This window comes from Hemicordylus capensis, chromosome 2, assembly GCF_027244095.1.
Source record: "Hemicordylus capensis ecotype Gifberg chromosome 2, rHemCap1.1.pri, whole genome shotgun sequence".
NCBI classification, from domain to species: domain Eukaryota; kingdom Metazoa; phylum Chordata; class Lepidosauria; order Squamata; family Cordylidae; genus Hemicordylus; species Hemicordylus capensis.
Window position 1 is genome coordinate 375,950,370 of NC_069658.1, and position 21,198 is coordinate 375,971,567.

Below are 21,198 nucleotides of genomic sequence, written 5' to 3' on the forward strand. Positions count from 1 at the left end.
AGGGGGAATGTGTAAACTAAGTAAATGTTGCATATGTGTGTGATTGTCTAATGAAGAATTCATCAACAATTGCCCTGCCAACAGCCCAAGGAGAAATTACAGTCATGTGGTGATAACAACTAGTATTGAAAAAATAAGTATTTGTAAATTTATAGATTGGGGTGCAGTGGGGGTTTATTCACATTTTACCCAGTTGAAGCTGTATGCTTCAAAGAAATACACATTACTAAATGTTTTAGTAAATTCCCAGATAGAGGTTTAATAATAGAAGAGAATACACACTAGGGTCAATACCTGTGGCTTGGCGAGTAGGGCTGTATAAGGTAAAGATGCTCAGTGGGTGACCACAGTAATCACAGAGGCTCAGGTGGGACCAGGTGATTCAGATCACAGATGTTTAGCGGGTTATTGAAGGGTAAGACTGGAACAAGGAACTGGAGCAAGACTAAGATTCACTTATTTGAATTTCCTCAGATTTATTTTTGCTGTGTATGTTATTTATTTATTTATTTATCAAATCAATATGTAACTGTATGTAGCTATAACAAGTCAACAATTAGAAATCAACATACAATCTGTTTTTTAAAGCAAGCATCACGTATGGCAAAATTCAATTCTGTAATCCAGTGACAATTTTAAAACAAAGCAAAACAAAACATCCAACTTGAACTCATGAGTCAGTGCCTTGTTATGAGTCAGTACCTCAGATCAGAAACGACTTGCCTTTGTAAAAGAGCCTTCAGGGGCTAAAACACCCCAGGTAAAGTTTACATATCTCCTCAAACACAGTCGTTTTCCATTGAGAGAGTTGACACATTCATTGGCTGCTGAGTGATCTGTTAATGTACATCAGTGGTTCTCAAACTGTGGGTACCTTTTGTGGGGCATAGGATACCTGAAAGAATGCACAAAGTTCCATAGGGACCTAGGATACTGGGGCAGAGGGAACATTCCTGATATGCAGACGGAAGCTGAGGAATAGCTCTAATGACACATTTGCTTCACTGTGTATTGTTTTTAGGAGGGATATTTCTGGAAAGGATATTTAGGAACAATTTGTTATGGGGTGGCTAATAATTATCATCATCATCCTCACCATCCTCATCTATAGCAGGATATATGTCCTACTATATTTTTCTTCTAATGTCCACGTTGTAGTGTACCAAGTCCTCAGATCCTCATATGCAGCAGCAAGCTGTAAGTAACTATGTAAGAATTCCCACATGCTCAGCTGTGGAACAGATTATGGTTGCAAAGAACACACAGTGTAAAGAAGGGTAAAGAGAGTGCAAACTAGAGGGGCATATTTGATTCATCTTGATGTTGTCAACTGAAAACTAAACTGAAAATTGAAAACTAACAAATCGCCAGGGCCGGATGGCATCCATCCAAGACTCCTCAAAGAACTCAAATGTGAAATTGTTGACCTCCTTGCTAAAATATTATAACTTGTCCCTGCAATTGGGCTCTGTACCAGAGGAGTGGAAAGCAGCAAATGTAACACTGATTTTCAAAAAGGGATCCAGGAAATTACAGGCCAGTTAGCTTAATGTCCATTCCAGGCAAATTGATGGAAAGCATCCTCAAGGATAAAATTGTAAAGCACATAGAAGAACAGGCCCTTCTGGGAGTGAACCGGCATGGTTTCTGCAAAGGTAAATCTTGCCTCACCAAGCTTTTGGAGTTTTTTGAGAGTGTCAGCAAGTGTGTGGATCAAGGTGATCCAGTTGATATAGTATACCTGGACTTCCAAAAAGCTTTTGACAAAGTTCCTCATCAAAGACTCCTGACGAAACTTAGCAATCATGGGATAAGGGGACAAGTACATGTGTGGATTGCTAACTGATTGAAAGACAGAAAACAGAGGGTAGGGATAAATGGAGAATTTTCACAATGGAGGGAAGTAAGAAGTGGTGTTCCCCAGGGATCTGTACTGGGGCCGGTGCTTTTTAATTTATTCATAAATGATCTAGAAGCAGGGGTAAGCAGCGAGGTGGCCCAATTTATTATTAATTTGATTTCTATACCTCCCTTCCAAAAATGGCTCAGGGCGGTTTACACAGAGAAATAATAAATAAATAAGATGGCTCCCTGTCCCCAAAGGGCTCACATTCTAAAAACAAAAAACAAGATAGACACCAACAACAGTCACTGGAGGTACTGTGCTGGGGGTGGATAGGGCCAGTTACTCTCCTCCTGCTAAATAAAGAGAATCACCACGGTAAAAAGTGCTTCTTTGCCCAGTTAGCAGGGGCATTTGCAGATGATACCAAACTCTTTCGGGTAGTGAAATCCAAAACAGATTGTGAGGAGCTCCAAAATGATCTCTCCAAACTGGGTGAGTGGGCGACAAAGTGGCAAATGCAATTCCATGTAGGCAAGTGTAAAGTGATGCACATTGGGATGAAAAACCCCAATTTCAAGTATACGCTGATGGGAGTTGAGCTCTCGCTTACTGACCAGGAGAGGGATCTTGGGGTCGTGGTGGACAGCTCATTGAAAGTGTCGACTCAGTGTGTGACAGCTGTGGAAAAGGCCATTTCCATGCTAGGGATCATTAGGAAGGGGACTGAAAATAAAACGGCTAATATTATAATATTAATATTGTATGCCCTTATAAAAAACGATGGTGTGGCCACACCTGGAGTACTGCATACAATTCTGGTCGCCACATCTGAAAATGGAGATTGTTGAACTGGAAAAGGTGCAGAAGAGGGCAACCAAGATGATGAGGGACCTAGAGCACCTTTCTTATGAGGCAAGGCGACAACACCTGGGGCTTTTTAGTTTAGAAAAAAGACGACTGCGGGGAGATATGATAGAGGTCTATAAAATCATGCATGGTGTGGAGAAAGTGAATAGAGAGAAATTCTTCTCCCTCTCCATTAACTCTAGAACAAGGGGTCATCCCATGAAATTGATTGCCAGGAAATCTAGGACCAACAAACGGAAGTACTTTTTCAGACAGTGCATAATTGGCTTGTGGAATTCTCTGCCACAAGATGTGGTAACATCCAACAACCTGGATAGCTTTAAGGGGTTTGGATGACTTCGTGGAGCAGAGGTCTATCATTGGCTACTAGTTAGAGGGCTATAGGCCACTTCCAGCCTCAACGTTAGGATGCCTCTGAGTACCAGTTGCAGGCGAGTAACAGCAGGAGGGAGGGCATGCCCTCAACTCTTGCCTGTGGCTTCCAGCAGCATCTGGTGGGCCACTGTGTGAAACAGGATGTTGGACTAGATGTGCCTTGGGCCTTGGGCCTGATCCAGCAGGGCGGTTCTCATGTTCTTGTGGTCCTACCACCTCACAAAACAGTTGATTGCTTTGCCTGGGCTTTGTGTTCATAAATGAGTAAAATCCTTTTTTCAGCTCCTTTGCTATGGGAAGTTTTCAGAAACTAAAATACAGTAACTTATATTTAGTTTTGGAGGTGCCGCTGTAAGTGGCCCTTTTCTGGACTCTGTTTTTTAAGTAGCAGAAAAGGAAATAGCAAGTTCAAAATTACTGGTAAACTTCAAGAAGGGGATGTTATCTATATCAACTATTGTCTCTGGGAATATCTTGAAAAAACGGTTCTTGCACACCACTGAGAAGGCCCCCAAAGGATGTTTTTTTAAACAGATATTTCATTTCAGTTGGAATGCAGCTATGTCTCTTGCTTTCTGTTAGTTCTGATTTGCATTCTCAGTGATATTCTCTTTCCTGTTTTATCATGCTAAGTGTAGTTCTATACCACATTATATCCAGATGAATGTGACAATTTGAAGTGTAAATTTTGTCTGACCAAAATAATCCTCCTAACATTATCACACAAATGGATGAATCAAAATAGCAATAATGGGTGAATCACAGTATAATCATAATTAGATAGTATTTCCCTTTCTGACTTTTGAGGTAGAGTTTTCATAACATAATGAATTATTTTAGCCCCATTATTTTAATATTTAAAGGAATGTTATTTGCATTTGAGAAAAGGAAACCAAATACACATTCTTAAGCTAACATATTAATTTTTTAATCAAGCAATGCAGACCATACTAAATATGGGCTCTGAAACTATTTTAATCAGACAATTGAACTGTTATGTCCCAGTGCAGTCAAGACTTGAAGCATTTTCTCTGTATTGAGTAAAATTAGAAACTTTTAGAATAATTAAGGGGTTAGGGTTAGGGCCCTGTATAATTATACAGGTTAGAGCCCTGTATAATTCTAAAGTTTTCATACCATCTATTTTAGAGAACAGAACTGTGACAATGGTCTTTCAGGCATTATAGATCTTGACCATGATACTTATGGAAGGAGAACCTTTGCTCTGCTTTGCCTATCTCAAGTAACACACGCAATGGTAAAACCGATTTCATCCTATTTTTCCCCTCTCTCTCTTCTGTCATTGCAGGACTATACCTTGACAATGTACTTTCAGCAAGCATGGAGGGATAAGAGGCTTTCGTATAATGTAATACCTTTAAATCTTACACTGGACAATAGAGTAGCAGATCAGCTTTGGGTTCCTGATACCTACTTCCTGAATGATAAGAAGTCATTTGTACATGGTGTCACTGTGAAGAACAGGATGATTCGTTTACATCCAGATGGGACAGTTCTCTATGGTCTCAGGTCAGCAGCAAACATTTTCAACAGCATAATTTAAAACCTAAACATAATACTGAAACTTTTTATTTCCAGCTTTTCATAGATTCAGGTGGTTTTGGAGTCATTCTTCTCGCTAAATTATTTCAAGAAATATTACATTTCATACATAAGAAAAGAATAGAGAAAGTGGAGGGGGGAGCTGCCAAGGTACAATTGTGATAGGCAATATGATAGCGGAGCTAATTCTTGCACTTGTTTACTTGGAAGTAAGTTATCTGAATTCATTCTGACTTGTCCCTATGAACATGTATGGAGGTCTACAGAATTTGGTAACAAAACACTGCGCTATTAAAAGTGAAGCATGTAGTGGTGGTGCATTTCCTTCGATGTTTTGAACACAGACAAGACAATCTGTTTTATTTAGGAGTGTTCCTTACAAAGAGGTATGATTATACATACATACATACACACATACGCATGAAATGTCAGTTACTAACCTTTGAAGGAGTTTAATACTATATCTTCTTGATGTTTTATCTGCACCACCACAGTTTAATACTGAAATATTAGAATACTCTGCTATTATATTGTCCACATTAAGAGGCAAGTATGCATTTAAAGGTCCATGTAGTAATATGGGATGCTATCTATTTGTCTTTAGTTTTTTGTCTTTGTAACATTGCAAGTGAGTTTGCCAAATAGCTTCTATCAAAACCAAACCAAAATATATTTGTCACAATTGAGCTATAGCAATAGATCCTGATGAAGCTAGCTGTGACAACACAAATATATACAGCTGTGCAAGAACATGTCAGTAAAGTCAAGTGTTCAAGAAGTCTTTGCAAAAACTAAGTTTGGGCAGTCAAGATGGTCTGAGTGTCTCGGTTACTCCTTCTCCATTGCAATCTGGGCTAGAATGGGGGAGGGGGGTTGCAAAGAGAAGTGGCAGGCAGTGGAATGGTTAACCCTTCTTCCACCTGCTGCTTTTTCTGACTTGTTGCAGCAAACATGTTATCTTAGAACAAATCAGTTGTGGTGGAATCGGGAAAGTGAGGGAAGAGTTTAGCCTGTCTGTGTGTGTGTATTTATTTAACATATTTGTATACCGCCCCAAATGCAGGTCTTTGGGTGGTTTACAACAAAACAAAACAATACAAATAACAGTAAAAAGATTAAAACATTACAATAATTTAAAATTTAAAACAATATTAAAACTATTAAAAACAAGCAAAAACTATTAAAACAGTATCTAATTAAAAGCCTAGGTGAACAAATGCATCTTGACTGCCTTTTTAAAAGTTGTAAGAGATGGGGAGACTCTTATTTCAGCAGGGAGCACATTTTAAAGCCTCAGAGCAGCAACGAAGATGTTCCGTCGCTGAGTAGCCACCAGACAAGCCAGTGGCAATTGCAGACAAACCTCTGATTATTTCAATGGGTGGTGGGGCTCATTGCTAATAAGACGTTCTCTCAAATACCCAGGGACTAAGGTGTTTAGGGCTTTATAGGTTATAACTAGCACCTTGTATTTTGCCTGGAAACTTGTCAGCAACCAGTGCGGCTCTTTCAAGACAGGAGTGATATGGTTAGGATGACCCAGAGACCAACCTGGCTGCCACATTCTGGACTAACTGCAATTACCAGACTACATACAAACATAAGAACATAAGAAAAGCCCTGCTGGATCAAGCCTAAGGCCCATCTAGTCCAGCATCCTGTTTCACACAATGGCCCACCAGATGCCACTGGAAGCCTACAGCAGGAGTTGAGGGCATGCCCTCTTTCCTGCTGTTACTCCACTGCAACTGGTACTCAATGGAATCCTGCCTTTGAGGCTAGAGGTGGCCCTCCAACTAGTAGCCCTTGCTAGACCTCTCCAAAGGCAGCCTCATATAGAGTGCATTGCAATAGTCATCTGGAGGTGACAAGCAGATGTACCACTGTTATGAGGTCATTTGTCTCATGAAAAGGACACAGCTGGCATATTAACCAAAGCTGATAGAAGCTGGCCGAAGCTGGCCACTGCCTCAATCTGGGAGACCAGGGAGGTGTATGAGTCCAGAAGCACCCCCAGACTATGTACCTGTTCCTTCTGGGGAAGTGTGACCCCATCCAGAACAGGCAGATCAAAATCAACCTCCGAGTTCCAACCCTGCACCATAAATACCTCCATCTTATCTAGATTCAGTTTCAGTTTGTTATCCCTCTTCCAGCCCATCACTGCCTCCAGTCAGACATTTAAGGAGGTTATGCCTTCTCCTGATGTTGCCATGGAGAAAAAGATTTGGGTGTCATTAGCATACTGTTAACACCTTGCACCAAATCTCCTGATGATCTCTCCCAGCGGTTTCATGTAAATGTTAAACAACATCGGAGACAATATGGAGCTTTGAGGGACATCATACCGAAATTCAGATTTTGAAGAACAGGAGTCCCTGAGGTATGCCATCTAGAATATCCCCGAGAGGTAAGAGCAAAACCACTGCAAAGCAGAGCCTCCCACCCCCAACCCCCTCAGATGCCCGAGAAGGATAGAATGTTCGATAGTATAGAAAGCCACCAAGAGGTCCAAAAGGACCAACTCTGTCAATGCCCAATTGGAAATCATCTATCAGTCCGACCAAGGCAATCTGTATCCCATAGCCCGCCCAAAGGCCAGTTTGAAATGGGTCTAGATAATCAGTTTTTTGGTAATGGGTCCAGATAATCAGCACATACACTCCTGCTAAAAATCTACTACCACTGCCACGTTGTAGAAGAGAAAAAGCAGGCTGGTTCTCAGACTCATATTTGACACTGAATACTATTAAACACTGAATATTATTAAACTAGTACTTAGTTTAATAATAAAATAACTCACTACTGAATTCTCGAGTTCTCCAAATTGTCCCCTTGTAAAAAGAACCGGTACTAATTTCACAATATGTGAACCATTGTAGAAAAGCAAACTAATTATTCTACCTTCCTTGATGTTGTGATGTATTTTTAATGATGTTGTAACATTTAGGGGTCATTCACACAATCAAAAATGGTGTTCTACCTGGGTATGGGAGCTGTGTTTTCGGTTGTGTGGAAGCAAGGTAGGAGGAAAACCTGGGTAGAAGTGATTGTGTGGAAGCAAGCTATTCAGGTTTTCCTCCTATCTTGTTTCCACACAATCACTTCTACCCAGGTTTTCCTCCTACCTTGCTTCCACATGACTGAAAATTGGGAGCACACACAGCTCCCAAACCTGGGTGGAACACAGTTTCTGGTTGTGTGAATGACCTCTATGTCTTCATGAGCTTTAGTGGGTTTTGTGGAAGCTGAACTTGGTGGGGAAACCTGTCGTTTGTATAATAGAGTTGGGACAATAAGAATAAAGGTGGGGTGCAATTTTAAGGCAGCAGAAGTATCATTCTTTTAATATTTATGTAGAACTTTCCTCTAAACATCCAAATACCACTTGGTAACTTCATGTCTGTGCTAATTAGAGAGGATTCACCTTGTGTGCATAATCACTGGCTATACCAGCTCTTTACAGAAAGAAACAAACACTAGAGAAGGCCTTAACAGTTTCCACTTTGGCAGGGAGCCCAGCTAAAGCCTAAAGTTCCAAAGTCTGAAGACTCCTTATATCGTTGGGGGTCGGGAGGGGAGCTGCTTATATAAGATGCTTTTACACAGTTTGCTTTAAAATTCATGTGCCTTATAAGCCCTGTTCAGTTATTATATTGTAACACATGTAAATATTTTGTGTGAATGTTTATTTCACAAGTGAACCTAGGTGAAACCTCAAATACAGGGTACAGTTAAGAGGTGCATGACTGTGCATGTGTTTAGGATAATCTGTGAATCTTAAACACAGAGGGCTTGGTCAGATGAGCACCCAACACATGCAATAAGTTTGGAGACGCACTGAGAGTGTGCCGTCTCTGTTGTCACAGGAGGATGTCTCAACGAATTCTCATAGTGTCCCTTAATCATGTGAATGGGGCATTCATCTGAATCACTCCTTCACACCCTAATTTTTGGAACACATGTTGGGGTGATTCAGATGATTAAGGGACCATTCCCTTAATCACCATTCATGTGATTAAGGGACAACCCGAAACTGTGTCAGGATATACTTCTGTGAAGCCAGGGCAGGTGCACTCTCATGTAACCTGAACTTTCTTGCTTGTTCTGGATGGTGTTTGTCCATACTGTCCCTGATTACACTTGCATTGAACGTAAAGTGTGAATAAGGTTATATTCTCTTTGTAGACTGTATTCTGGTGTTTGCCCCTGCAGACAATAAGACTAAAAAAAAAGACTAGGGGGCAGGGTAGCTATATACCTGCACCACCAATATTTTGCATGTTTATGTCTTCCTTTATCGTGTTCAGAAACTTCGAGTCACTTCTTGTTCCCAGAGTTCTGCAGTGCATCCATGCCAGTGTAGCATAACATATTGGAATGTTAGGACACCAGCTCCTTTGACTTTGCTGGAATGTGCCATCTGTAGGAACAGATGGGAAATATGTTACAGGGCCAGAGGGAGATGTCAAAAATCAAACCAGAAGGCAATGAGCTGCATGCAGCTCCCACCCCCCTTTTTTTAAAGCATTAGAGCAGAATAGATCGTAGCTGCTTGAATTACCTTAGTGATCTGACCCTGGAACTAGCCCCTAGGAAACTGCTGTTTCTGAAGTAAAAGATGTTGTTAGGACTTATAATAAGCAACACATTATGCTCTTTCTGCTGTGCCAGTGGGGACCTTCACTGCTTTGGGAGACTAAATCTTTGATACTTCTCTTACTTTTCTAGATCAGCTATGACATCAGATTCAGTTTTGATGAGAATCATAGTAATCTTTAGCATCTCTAAGACTTTCCCTGTGTGCTCATAGCACTCCCCATTTTCTTTTCCAGTATTTGTTGCTAGTATTTGCATGTTTTAGAAGCTGAGAGAGAATGGCTTGCTTGTAGGTACCCAAAACGTTTGAAATTGAGCTGAGAATTTAATTGGGGAACTCTGTGTACCACCATGCATGTTTTGAACCCTTAGGATGCAAACATGATGGTTTGGGGTTGGTTCTGAAGAAATTAGTGATCTGATCTATTTCTGAGATAATGCTATAGTCGCCACACTTTGTGGTAAACATAGATTATACAACCTCTGTCTCCACTAAGCAGAAATTCTGTTGTCTGTTCGATCTGATTGTTAAAGAATCAAAACTCTTCAACTGGTCTCTAGCATACAAATGTTTGCAAAAAATAAATTGCTGCAGCATGATTTGAAGCTGTGGTGGGGGTGAGCGAAACCACAAGATAAGGAAGTACAGGTGGAGCTCCTTATTCGTGGGGATTCCATTCCATGGCTGTACCACGGATACAGAAACCGCAAATAAGGAAGCATTGATCCCTATGGAATCACGCGGGTTACATTCCCGGTTGGCCATTTTCGGCCAGAAATGCCCCAAACTGGCCAAAGGCCAGCCAAAAACTGGCTGGTTTTCAGTGGGGGGGGGAGCTCCTTACCTGTCTCTGCTGCTTCCCCCATCGTATTGTGCCGCACAATGGCCAAAAATCAGCCAAAAATTGACTTTGCCCCCATTTATAAAAAATGGGACCCATTTTGTGGCTCTGAGTCCTAACCCCTGCTAACTTGGCAAAGAGGAACCCTTTTAATGTGGTGATTCTCTTTATTTAGCAGGGGGGGAGAGTAACTGGTCCTATCCACCCCCAGCACAGTACCTCCAGTGACTGTTGCTGGTGTCTATCTTATGTTTCTTTTTAGATTGTGAGCCCTTTCGGGGGACAGGGAGCCATCTTATTTTTTTTATTATTTCTCTGTGTAAATAATTTTATTTACTTATTTATTTATTATTTTTCTGAGCCATTTTTGGAAGGGCGGTATAGAAATCAAATAAATAAATAAAATAAACAAACAATAAAATGGTGGCCGGAAATGACCTCTGCAGTCATTTCCAGCCACCCCGACCTGCGGATACACGAGGTCAATGTGGGGTGTGTGTGTGTGTGTGTGTGTGTGTGTGTGTGTGTGTGTGTGTGTGTTTAAGACATATTTTTTTTCACATATGCCGAGGTTGGGTGTCATTTTCCTGACCACAGATATTCAAAACTGCGGATAACAAATTCGTGAATATGGAGGTCTACCTATATGAACAATTTATCAATGTACATTTTTCCTAACTTGTGATGCTTGTCTGTGTTTTCTGGGCATCCTATCAACCTTCTCCTGCAGCACTCAACTTACCTTTAGCTTGATAGTTTTTGTGTATTGTATTTTTTTTAATAGCTATATACAGAGCAATTTTCTCTTTATTAATAGATTGATTCTGTAAACCTTATAAGGGGTAAGAATGTAGCAGAAAATCGAGAGTGTGTTGTTCTGTGAAGTAAAAAAGGAACTCGGTTGTTTTCAGTAGTCCATCTTCTGTAGTATTTTAGGGCCATTTTGGTAGGATGTATCACAATGTATTATGCCTATGCCTCGCCAAAACCAAACTTTACTTTTTGGATCTTCATAAGATTAGCCACCATTGGACAGTGTCAACTGTGCTGAGTTGTCAAACAACCAGGAAAAACAAACCTGGCTAGGTAATATTTTTAAAATAATTTTGGTATTCAAAATAATAATGAGTAGTTGGTGTCATGGCTCACACTGCACGCATGTTTCTAACAGTACATATGCAACATTTAGCTTCAGTGCTTCTTAAGTGCAGGCACTTTTGCATAAGAGTGTGATGTTTTTTACCACTCTCCCTGTACTCTAGAAGCACTATTTGAGACATCCCTGAGGGCTGTGCAAACCTCAGAGACATATTCCTGCTGTCACACAACACTTCTAAAACACAGAAAGATCAGCAAAATTTGTTGTGGTCATGTGCAAAAGCATCGAGGCTAGTGCTGCTATTATGAGCAGGCACACAGCATTATTCAGGATGTCAGCAATAATAATAATGTTGGAGATTGGTGAAGGAGCAGTGGTAGTGTCAAGATAGCTCCTGGAAAGATGTAATGAAGGAAATTGGAGTTGGAATACCCTTATTAAATAACATGCCATGTGGTGAAGATGAATTACACATTACATATCTTCTGTCTGATCCAGGGTTTAAGGTGACCTATCATGTAGCCTAGTTTTGTGTTGCTGCAATATAAATCCACCAACACATTTTGGCTAACAAGATTTTGGCTAATGAGTGAGATTAAATTAAGAGTGTGACTGCTATTTATGTGTTACTTTATTAATTAAGCAATATCAGATTGTTTTACAATACTGTTACTGTTAGTTTTGAAGGGTATTGTATCCCTGTATTATCTCTGTATTATGATTGTATTTCTGTACTGGTCAAGGATTGTAATAAAGTATTCAGTGGAGTTGCAGTATTAAAGGGGCACAGGAGTTAAAGCTAGCAAGCAACAACGAACAAGAAGGTCCCTCCATTATAAGCTTCAAAATTTAATCTCTTATAAATATGGCAACTGTTTTGTTGCAGTTGGTCATGTGTGATTTACTTGATGAGGCCTACAAATGTGCCACATTTCAAGGAAATCCTATAAAAATTGCTGCACCTACAAGTTAAAAAGTACTGAAAATTGACAAATTGGATCCCTTTTGTCCAAATTTTACCCAGGTGTATCATCTGACTCTTTCAAATATTGCTGAAAATGACTGATGGGTTCTGTCAGGCTTATTTAGCAGTCTTAGGTTGATGTTTTTATTTACATTTCCTCACTGTAAAGACATTACACCAAAGACATGACAAAAACTGACAGCCTTTTTGCTGAAGTGTGCATTCATTCAAGCCAGGGAAACTATTTTGGCATGTCTTGGTAACGGCTTTGTGGCAATTCTCACGACTGCAGGAAAGCAGGCGAAAGGAGCCAGCCCTGCTTTCCTGTGGCCGTATGCTGCAACAGGAGCCGCGCAGCTCCCGGCAGCAAACTGCAGTAAGTACATCTCCCCTTAAACGAGGTTAGCCAAATGAATGCTCCACTAACCCCATTTTTCTGATTGTGAGACACCATGCCAGGGTGACTCATGAGGAGACCCCCTACCACCGGGAAGCTAAAACAAACCTCCTGGCCTCAGGGGGCTCCCCAGAATGCCTTGTGCACTTATGCGGGGCATCTGGGGGTCGGGCAGCCCCCAATCCCTGCCACCCCAACTGGCTCCATAATGGAGCCGGTAGTCCTATGGACAGCCGATCCCGCCACCCAGGGCTGACTCCTTGCTCATCAGGCTAAGCCCACTCTTCCCGCAAAGCCCAGTAAGGCTCTACACACCAATCGTGTGTAGAGCCTCTTTATGTCAAGTGGCCACAGAGCATTCTCTCACAAAGCCAATTTGGAGTATAAAGGGTTTTGTTGGTACTTTAGGTTTCTTTTGATAAGTTCTTTCCTTTCAAAATACATATTTTCATTGGATTCTCTTGTTCCATCATTATATCTCCAGTATTTCTCATATACTATCCTCGTGTATATTCTCTTTCTGTATGTGGCTCTCTGAGTCTTATCAGTTATTCAACTAAAGATAGGAAGTTGGAGTTGCTTCTTCAGACTTGTTTGCTGTACTGCAGTATTTCTTTCAAATCATACCGTATAAAGGTCACTTAAGGATCATGCAGTTTTACCTCTTGCAGTGGCAGTATTTTTGTAGACATCAACACACTTAGGAACATAGGAAGCTGCCATTTACTGAGTCAGACCATTGGTCGATCTAGCTCAGTATTGTCTTCACAGACTGGCAGCGGCTTCTCCAAGGTTGCAGGCAGGAATCTCTCTCAGCCCTTTCTTGGAGATGCCAGGGAGGGAACTTGGACCTTCTGATGCTCTGCCCAGAGCAGCTCCATCCCCTGTGTTTCAGTCTCTAGAGGAGAGCACTGTTGTGCAACCATTATAGTTTTTTCCGTTATTTACTTCCTCATCTAAAGAACAGGCATTACTTCTTTCTCAATCTAATGTTCAGTGTCCAAGCAGAGTTCATTTTGCTGAAAATCTGTTTCTCCTGTGACTGGCTGAAGTTGCTGAAATTCACAATCACCTAGTTCAGAATTAAAATTTTCTAGCATGTAATTCCCGTGTGTATTACAAGTTGAACATAACATCCCTGACAAAGTCTTCTGCATTCAAAATGTAAAATGAGATGCTGTGGATAAGCAGAATTAGCTTTTAGTTTAAGTATGTTTTTTTCTCCCCAGGTCCTTTATCACAGCTTAGACAACACTTTAAAAAAAATTAAAACACTTTTATTAATATTGTAAGTAAAAACAGAAAATGTTACATCTCTGAGATTCCAGCAAACATACATGTTTACAAACAAGATCTTATCCATAATAAAAAACCCATTTATAAGAAGATACAAAAGTAGTAATAGTATAAGTAGATATATATCTAAGGAGTAAGATATATTTAATTGACTAGCCACACCAAATCTAAATCTAGGCATCCATATGGAATTTTTAACCGCCCAGGGAACCAGCTGGATAAAGAGAGGAGAACCAACCCTGCTATATAGGTAATATAAGTAATTCAAACATCCGCTGTGTTCTCCAGTAAAAATACCCATCCAAACATTAAACTATATTATTTAGAGAGAATCGCAGCTTAAGACAAAACTAAGCAAACATTCCCAAAGGTAAATGTTTAGGCTCTACAAAACTATAGGAAACTACAGGGAAATTCCAGCGTATATGAGAAAAGGGAGTTCCTGAGCGTGTTTGATCAAGCACAAGGAACCTTCCCAGTGCAAATGGCCTATAGCTTATTCCAAGGCCTCTTATATGCTCCCTGCTAGCCTTCCCACTTGCCTTTATTTTCTTCCTCTCTTTAGCCCCCCCCCCCAAAAATTCCATCCCCAAACTACTACAACTACTATGAATACTTATATACTGCTTTTCAGGAAAAGTGCTCAAAATGGTTTACATAGAGAAATAATAAACTGCATCATTAAATATCAAAGGCTACTTTTGCTATTAAGGCCTTTAATAAAATCATCTAATTTGCCTTTTAACAGTGTCTCAAGACCCTCCAGGTATGTCTCTTCATCGCATGGACAAAGGCACTGTTTCTTTATATGGTCACTTTATACATGCTCCAAATACTAGTTAAAACTAGGTTTTTTTAGTACACAGAGATGGGGATCAGGACATCTTGAGAAGATGTCACAATCAGTGCAATCTTCGTGTGACTAGGGTTGCCATATTCTGGCTTTCCAAATTTGGGTGGCTAATTCACATATTATGTAAATTGGATTGAAAATAATTTTGCATATGCAAATTAACAACTGCCCTTTCCATTTAACTTGTATTTGCTCTGGATATCTACCAACAATAGTTGGGGAAGATATCTTTGCTTGACCATTTTCCTTGACATATTAACAGCAGCAATAGAACAACAACAAAATGCACAGCTTTTTAATTAAGACTGCAATCCTGTACACATTTATTTGAGAGAAGATCTGATTGAAACCAATAGTGCTTGCTTCTAAGTAGGCATGCATTGAATGTAAAGCCAAGAAAGTAGTTAAACATTAAAATACATAGCCTTGTAGACAGGCAGTGATTTACATCAAAAGCAAACTATCCTCTCAACTGCCCAATAGAGTTCCCTTGCTGATAAAAAACAACAACAAAGGCAACATTCCTCAAGGGTTTACTGTACTTGTGAAAGTGAAACCCTCCCAGTGAGCCTCCTGTGTTACCTCTCTTAATCCAAGTCCAGCGGTTGAGCAAAATAGTGACTCCACTTTTACAAGGGCTAGAGCTTAGCTTTAAAAAAGAAAAGAAAAAGAAAGAAAGAAAGCTGAAATCCAGGTGAGATGCTTAAAATCTGGGTGAAACTCGGAATTCCGGGGGGCATGGCAACTCTAAGTGCGACCCCTTTCAAATAGCCTGGTAATGTATTGTCTGAACTGGCCTTGTCTATAATGTTTCAAAAATGAAACATTATAGTTAATGCTGCAGTTAATATTTCAGTTAATTATTACTTGCATACACTACTCTATGAACATGGACTTCATGAAGTACGTAGGAAGCGTATAGCTTGCTAAGCAGAAACAAGTCCATACCTCTTTCTGACATGTGTTGCTTGGATGTTAATTAAGTAATGATCTTCTGCCAGCTTATAAATGTAATCAGTTTGAAACTGTATTTCACATTTCTCCAGCAAGAATATTAAACACCTGCATTACACTTCCACCAAATTTCATCATTACTTCTTTAAATAAAATTAAGATTTTAGAAATGTGCATTAGCTGTGTTAAATATCTATTGCAATTATTGCATATATATGTAAGGAGGGAGAGAGAGAGAGAGAGAGAGAGATTTCATCTGGTCGCATCTTGCCTGTTTCACCTTTTCATGATATTTCAATACAACCTCTGTGCTCTACAATATTGCTTGAACAATATGCAACAATAAAAACAATAGAGAGAACAATGAGATGGACAGTAAAATTGAGTTTTTCAGCTTCATTGAAATAGATGAAATCAGTAGTTCTACATTGATTTCAGTGGAGTGAGAATTGCAGTCATTTAGGGTGCCTAAAAGGTGGGCAAAAGAAATGTATAGCAAAATTCTTATTAAATTAATGGTAATGGACTATTCAGGAGAGAATTCTGTGCTTATGTATTTCTCATAGAAAGGTTCTGTTGCTGCTAAGGTTGATTAGAAGAACATTAAAGGAAGTCATTATGGAAGATATTTGATGGACTACTAAAAATGCTGGTTTGGGGCTTTGTATGCCAAAAGTACATGGCGGTTTGTTTCATGGATGGAAAGAATGTTAATTATAACTGTTTTTCTGAGCTCTGGTAACATGTATTTCTCCTTTCCTAATGTAGTTTATATCTCAGATGCTGTTTTTTTCACCCACCTACAGTTTAGATGGGATGTAGCAAAAATGTATGAACCTCAGCTGGTTCATACATCTAGTGGTGGATTTTTAACACCATTTGGCTAAAGGAGATTATGATATCGGCTGGTGATTATACAGTCAAAAATGATTATGCTCTTCCAGCCTACTCCTTTATCTTCATACCACAGTTTGATTATTTAAGTGGAAGAACTGCTTTTCTCTCCTTATATTGCTCCTCTTCTTTTTTTCCTCCAGGTCGCCTGGTGGTATCTATTGAAAACAAATAAACAGATTTTACAGAATTAAACAGCAAAGTGGATTTAGAGTTATTTAGAATTGAACAAATGTACAAAGGGATGCCCATCCCATACTCTGATTGAGATCAATGATTTAATAAGCAAACAACAACAAAGGGCTGCTTCAGCTGATACTTCATCTGCTATCCCAGCTCCAGGGCATCAGGATGTGTTAAAGTCATAAGTGTACATACATATCCTTCCCTCTTTCTGGAGCACAAGGTGCTCTTCCCTAATAGTGTGTGGGGATGGTATCTGAACTGTCCTTCTGTGTGCACTAGGAATACTAGTTTAAAGCAGCATTTCTAGCATGTGCAGAGGGGTGCTCTGAATAAAACACCTCCCATGTGATTAGGGGGAAGGTGTGCCTGCACACTGGTGGGTTGGGAAGACATGCATGTATGGCACAGCTACATCCTAATCATGTATGGTGGGTTGGGTGGATGAAGTATTGTTCAAACTGGCCCACTGAAATAACTTGAACTGTAACTTGCATTTGTTGCACACTGAAAGTCCTGGATGAGTTTTATGGGTGCCTGTCATCAGTCTTGCTGAAGGAAGTACTTGGATCAGGCCCTTCTCAAGTGGAATGCAGGCTCAAGCAGGGCCAGGACCTATATCTTACTAGAAGATAAGCTAGAGCAGGGATTCTCAAACTTGGGTCCTCAGATGTTATTGGACTTCAACTCCCATAATCCCCAGCCTCAGTGGCCTTTGGTTGGGGATTATGGGAGTTGAAGTCCAATAACACCTGAGGACCCAAGTTTGAGAATCACTGAGCTAGAGCTTGAGAACAAGCAGTGTAGTTCTCAAAAGTTAAACCATACAAGATTGCAGCAACACACCTGATCATCATCATCAATAATTAATAATAAATAAACTACTTTATTGGTTAGCCACTCCATAACAAATTGCTCTTTGGGCAGCTCACAACTCATTAGAACACTCTCAAGGCAGTTTACAAAACAGTTTAAACAAGTCAAGACTATAAAACTGTTACACAATTAAAATACTAAATTGGAATATAAAAATACAAATCTAATTGAATGTGTTTAAAACATATACAATAGGACCAAAAAATGCAAAGCAGCAGCAACAAAAACAACACTCATGTAAAAGCCTGGGTAAAAAGCCAAGTTTTTTGACGTGGTCTCTGTCAGTAGTCTGGCCACCCGGTAGGGAAGTCTAGGAGGATAGTTCACAAAACAAACTGGGTTGCAGAAGTGAAACACGGTTTGGAAATATTTCTTTCTCTCTGACTCAGGCTGAAAGCTGTCGACACGAGGGATGACATACGTTGCGTTGCAGCAGCTAACTGCAAGCTGTAGACATGCTTTATAGTCCAAGCTGATAATTCAAGGCTTATCAGCCCTCTGCAAGAGGCGCTTACTTCTCTTGATGGTTTCCAGCTGTGCTTGCCGCCTTGTGGCACGCCTCTGTTGTGGAGTCAGTGGGGGTTGCCTGCACAGATCATCCTCCGGTTCATCCGTCGCTGTCTATGCTGCCTCAGACTGCTGTGCCTGCTCTGAAACATCAGCCAGACCTGCCTCAGCCGTCTCTTGGGAACTGACAGCCGGGCTCTGCCCCTCAGGCACCCCTGCATCGGCTGAAAGGCTGTCAGCTTCCCCTTCCTCCTTGCTATCTGAGAGCGAGGGTGTGACAGCCTCTGTCTTTTACACCAATGGGCTATGTGCCTGCTCAGAGACCTCATCATAACCTAACAAGCTCAATTAACCTGATTTAGGTGGAAACCCTGCCTCCAACCACTCTATGCGGCTGCGCCACTCCACATCCCCTCAGTCTTCATCATCCACGTTTCACTAGACGTTGTGGAATCTTCAGTTCGGCAATGAGTAGGCATACTTCTTAAATCCTTTTGTTTTTTCCAATCTTTTACCCATTTTTCACACATTTATTCCTTTATTTCACACAGTAGCAGCTTTTTCTTGGCATTTTTCTTTTCGCGGACCCGTTCCTCCCCAATCTCTGTGATTTTGATCCCGGCCAGGACGGGGCTCTGTGGCCAGCTGGCCAAAGTTTTTTATGCCCGGCATGAAGAACTTTAAAAAATGTGTTCCCTGTCAATCTAAGATCCCTTCCCCTGATACTCATACCGAGAGTCTTCTTTGTCTGGGTGAATCCCACATTGTCGAGACCTGTATTCATTGCCAGAGGTTTTACGAAGCAGGCCCGAAAGAATAGGGCTTCTCGCTTGCGCTCTGCCCTGTGGGACTTGGCCCTCCATTCTTCTGCGGCCTTGTCATTGAAGCAATCCTTTAAAATGGCTTCCTTGATGCAACCAGAGTGCTCGGACTCCGCTCCTCCAGCTCCAGAACTTCTGACCTCGATACCGGTGTTGTCGACGCCTGTTTCTGACATATCATTGGGTTCGGCCCCATTGGTGCCTCTCGAGGACTTGCCTAAATGGACTGCAGTATGGTACCGGACCTCCCCTCAGTCCCTTCGTTACCAATACTGAAGAAGAAGGAAGAAGGAGAAAGAGAAAGAAGAAGACCACCAAACCGGTTCTGCCCCTGCCGGTGGGGCAACACCTTCCGCCTATCCCCAAGAAGAAGAAGCCCCCCACCAGTTTTTTCTTGGGAGGCCCCACTGAGTATGAAGCCAAAATTGGCCTCTTCGGGACATGGCACGAACATCATGGACCAAATGTCAAGAGGTTGTGGTACCAGTTCCTCCGATACTGAGCTCTTCTGCCCCTCGCTATCCTAGTTCTCCGGTGGCCTCGATGTCTCCCAGTGGGAATCCTGATCGTACCTTCATGCAGCAGGAACTATCGGTGGCAGCTGACAACAGGAACTCTGCTATGTCAGACTATGAACCCTATTTGCCGTACAAGCCCACAGCAAATGCCTCCTGGCTGCCTCAGTGTTGTTCATCTCCCAGGCGCCATGGGAAGCAGCTCTCCCTTGGGGAACGGAGAGTGCATCTGTGTCATGGCTCAGACTTCTGACTCAGAAGAGTCAGAGCAGGAGGATTCGCCTGCTAGTGAGGGCTCAGAGGCACGGCAAAAGGATTTGGCAGGGAGACCAGACTCTGGAGCTGAGGATTCGCAACAGCTGCCAGACATGATTTCTGATGGAGAGGAGCCTGGGATTTCACCTGTCTTGAGAAGGCGTCTCAAGAGGCAAGCTCAGTGGGAGTCATGCAGGCGCAGGAGATCACAAGAGAGGAAGCCGAAGTGCTGATTCAGGGAAGCCTGATTGGCTGCTGGTTCTCTTGAGCCATATATATTTAGCAGTCTGTCAGTTGCGCAGATGCTGTTTGCAACTTTCGCTGGCCGCAGACAGTGTGCCATTTAAATTCCAGATTTTTCCGAGTTCCAGTTTGCCTTGTTTATGCTTTCCTGCTTTGTTCTGTTAATTCCTTGTTCTGGTGTCCTTCGCTCGTTTCATTCCCTGCTTTGTGTTTTCTTTTCACTTATTACTCAGTGATTGTTAGAGTGGGGTACCTAGTTCAGTTTAGGGGACTTAATTCGTTTACTATTTTCTTTGTGAGCCTTTTCTTTTCCTTCTTGCAGTTTTGCTGCTGCTTTCTGTTATCTCACAGGGGGAGTGCTGAAGGGGGTTGTAAATCCTGTTGGGTTAGCTGAGCTAACAGATTCACGACAATCAGGGCTCAGAGGAGCGCTCTTCTGAATACAGTTATGAAAGAGGTTGGGATCGACGTGGGCTGTCATATGCAGATTGATACCATGTCTCTGCAAGAGGCTCCGCATATGTAGAGGATGAGCCCTCTTCCTATGGAGATTGGCGCCGGGATGCTGTCGTTTACCGGCGTTATCCCTCTGATTATCCTTCAGACTGTTTGGACTATGGGAAGCCCTGATACATATCTCTGTACTGAGGGGACTCCGCTTATGGAGAAGCCGAGACTATTAGTGGTTGTCATGGGGCCCCGTCACATTTGGAAAGGTGCCCTTGCTCTTGCTTTCCTTGGAGGGTCCTTCAGGACTGGGCTAAGGAACGCAGATCGCCTTTGAAGGTTCCGGTTCACTCTTTCGTTCCAAAGTCTACTTCGGTTTGGCCCCCGGCAGCATATGGGTCGATACTGGAACCATTAGAAAGCCAGACGGAACCCCCAGCTGCCACCCTGGCCTCGGCTCAGGACTCGATGGCAGAGTGAAAGTGAATGTGGCTCTCCGGAATCTGATGTAGCTTTCCTGGGGTCGTCCCCCTTGGACAGTCAATCCGAGGATCTCAAACATCCGAGGATCTCAAACAATACTTGGCCTATGTGGCCTGCATGGCTTTGGCCCTTGGTGTGAGCCTTAATGCGCAACAGAAAGGGGAATTAGACCCATTGTTTGGCCAAATTGTTGTGGAGGCCAAAGTACCGGCCTCCCTGCCGCTTAACACTGCCCTGTTGGGAGTCATGTGTGGGCATTGGAAGAAGCCAGCAACTCTTTCACAACCCACGGGCGTTTGGAGAACTTCTATAGGATGCA

The 21,198-nt window shown here is 41.7% G+C and overlaps 1 protein-coding gene across 5 annotated transcripts in view; it reads left to right on the top strand.

The window, feature by feature from the left end:
• GABRB2 (gamma-aminobutyric acid type A receptor subunit beta2) overlaps positions 1 to 21,198 on the top strand; it is a 227,312-nt gene that overhangs the window by 69,889 nt on the left and 136,225 nt on the right. For all 5 annotated transcript variants that reach the window (XM_053296058.1, XM_053296059.1, XM_053296061.1 and 2 more), the window contains one exon: positions 4,398 to 4,618. In XM_053296058.1, coding sequence (XP_053152033.1) covers positions 4,398 to 4,618 — 221 coding nt within the window. The remainder of the gene's footprint in view (positions 1 to 4,397; positions 4,619 to 21,198) is intronic.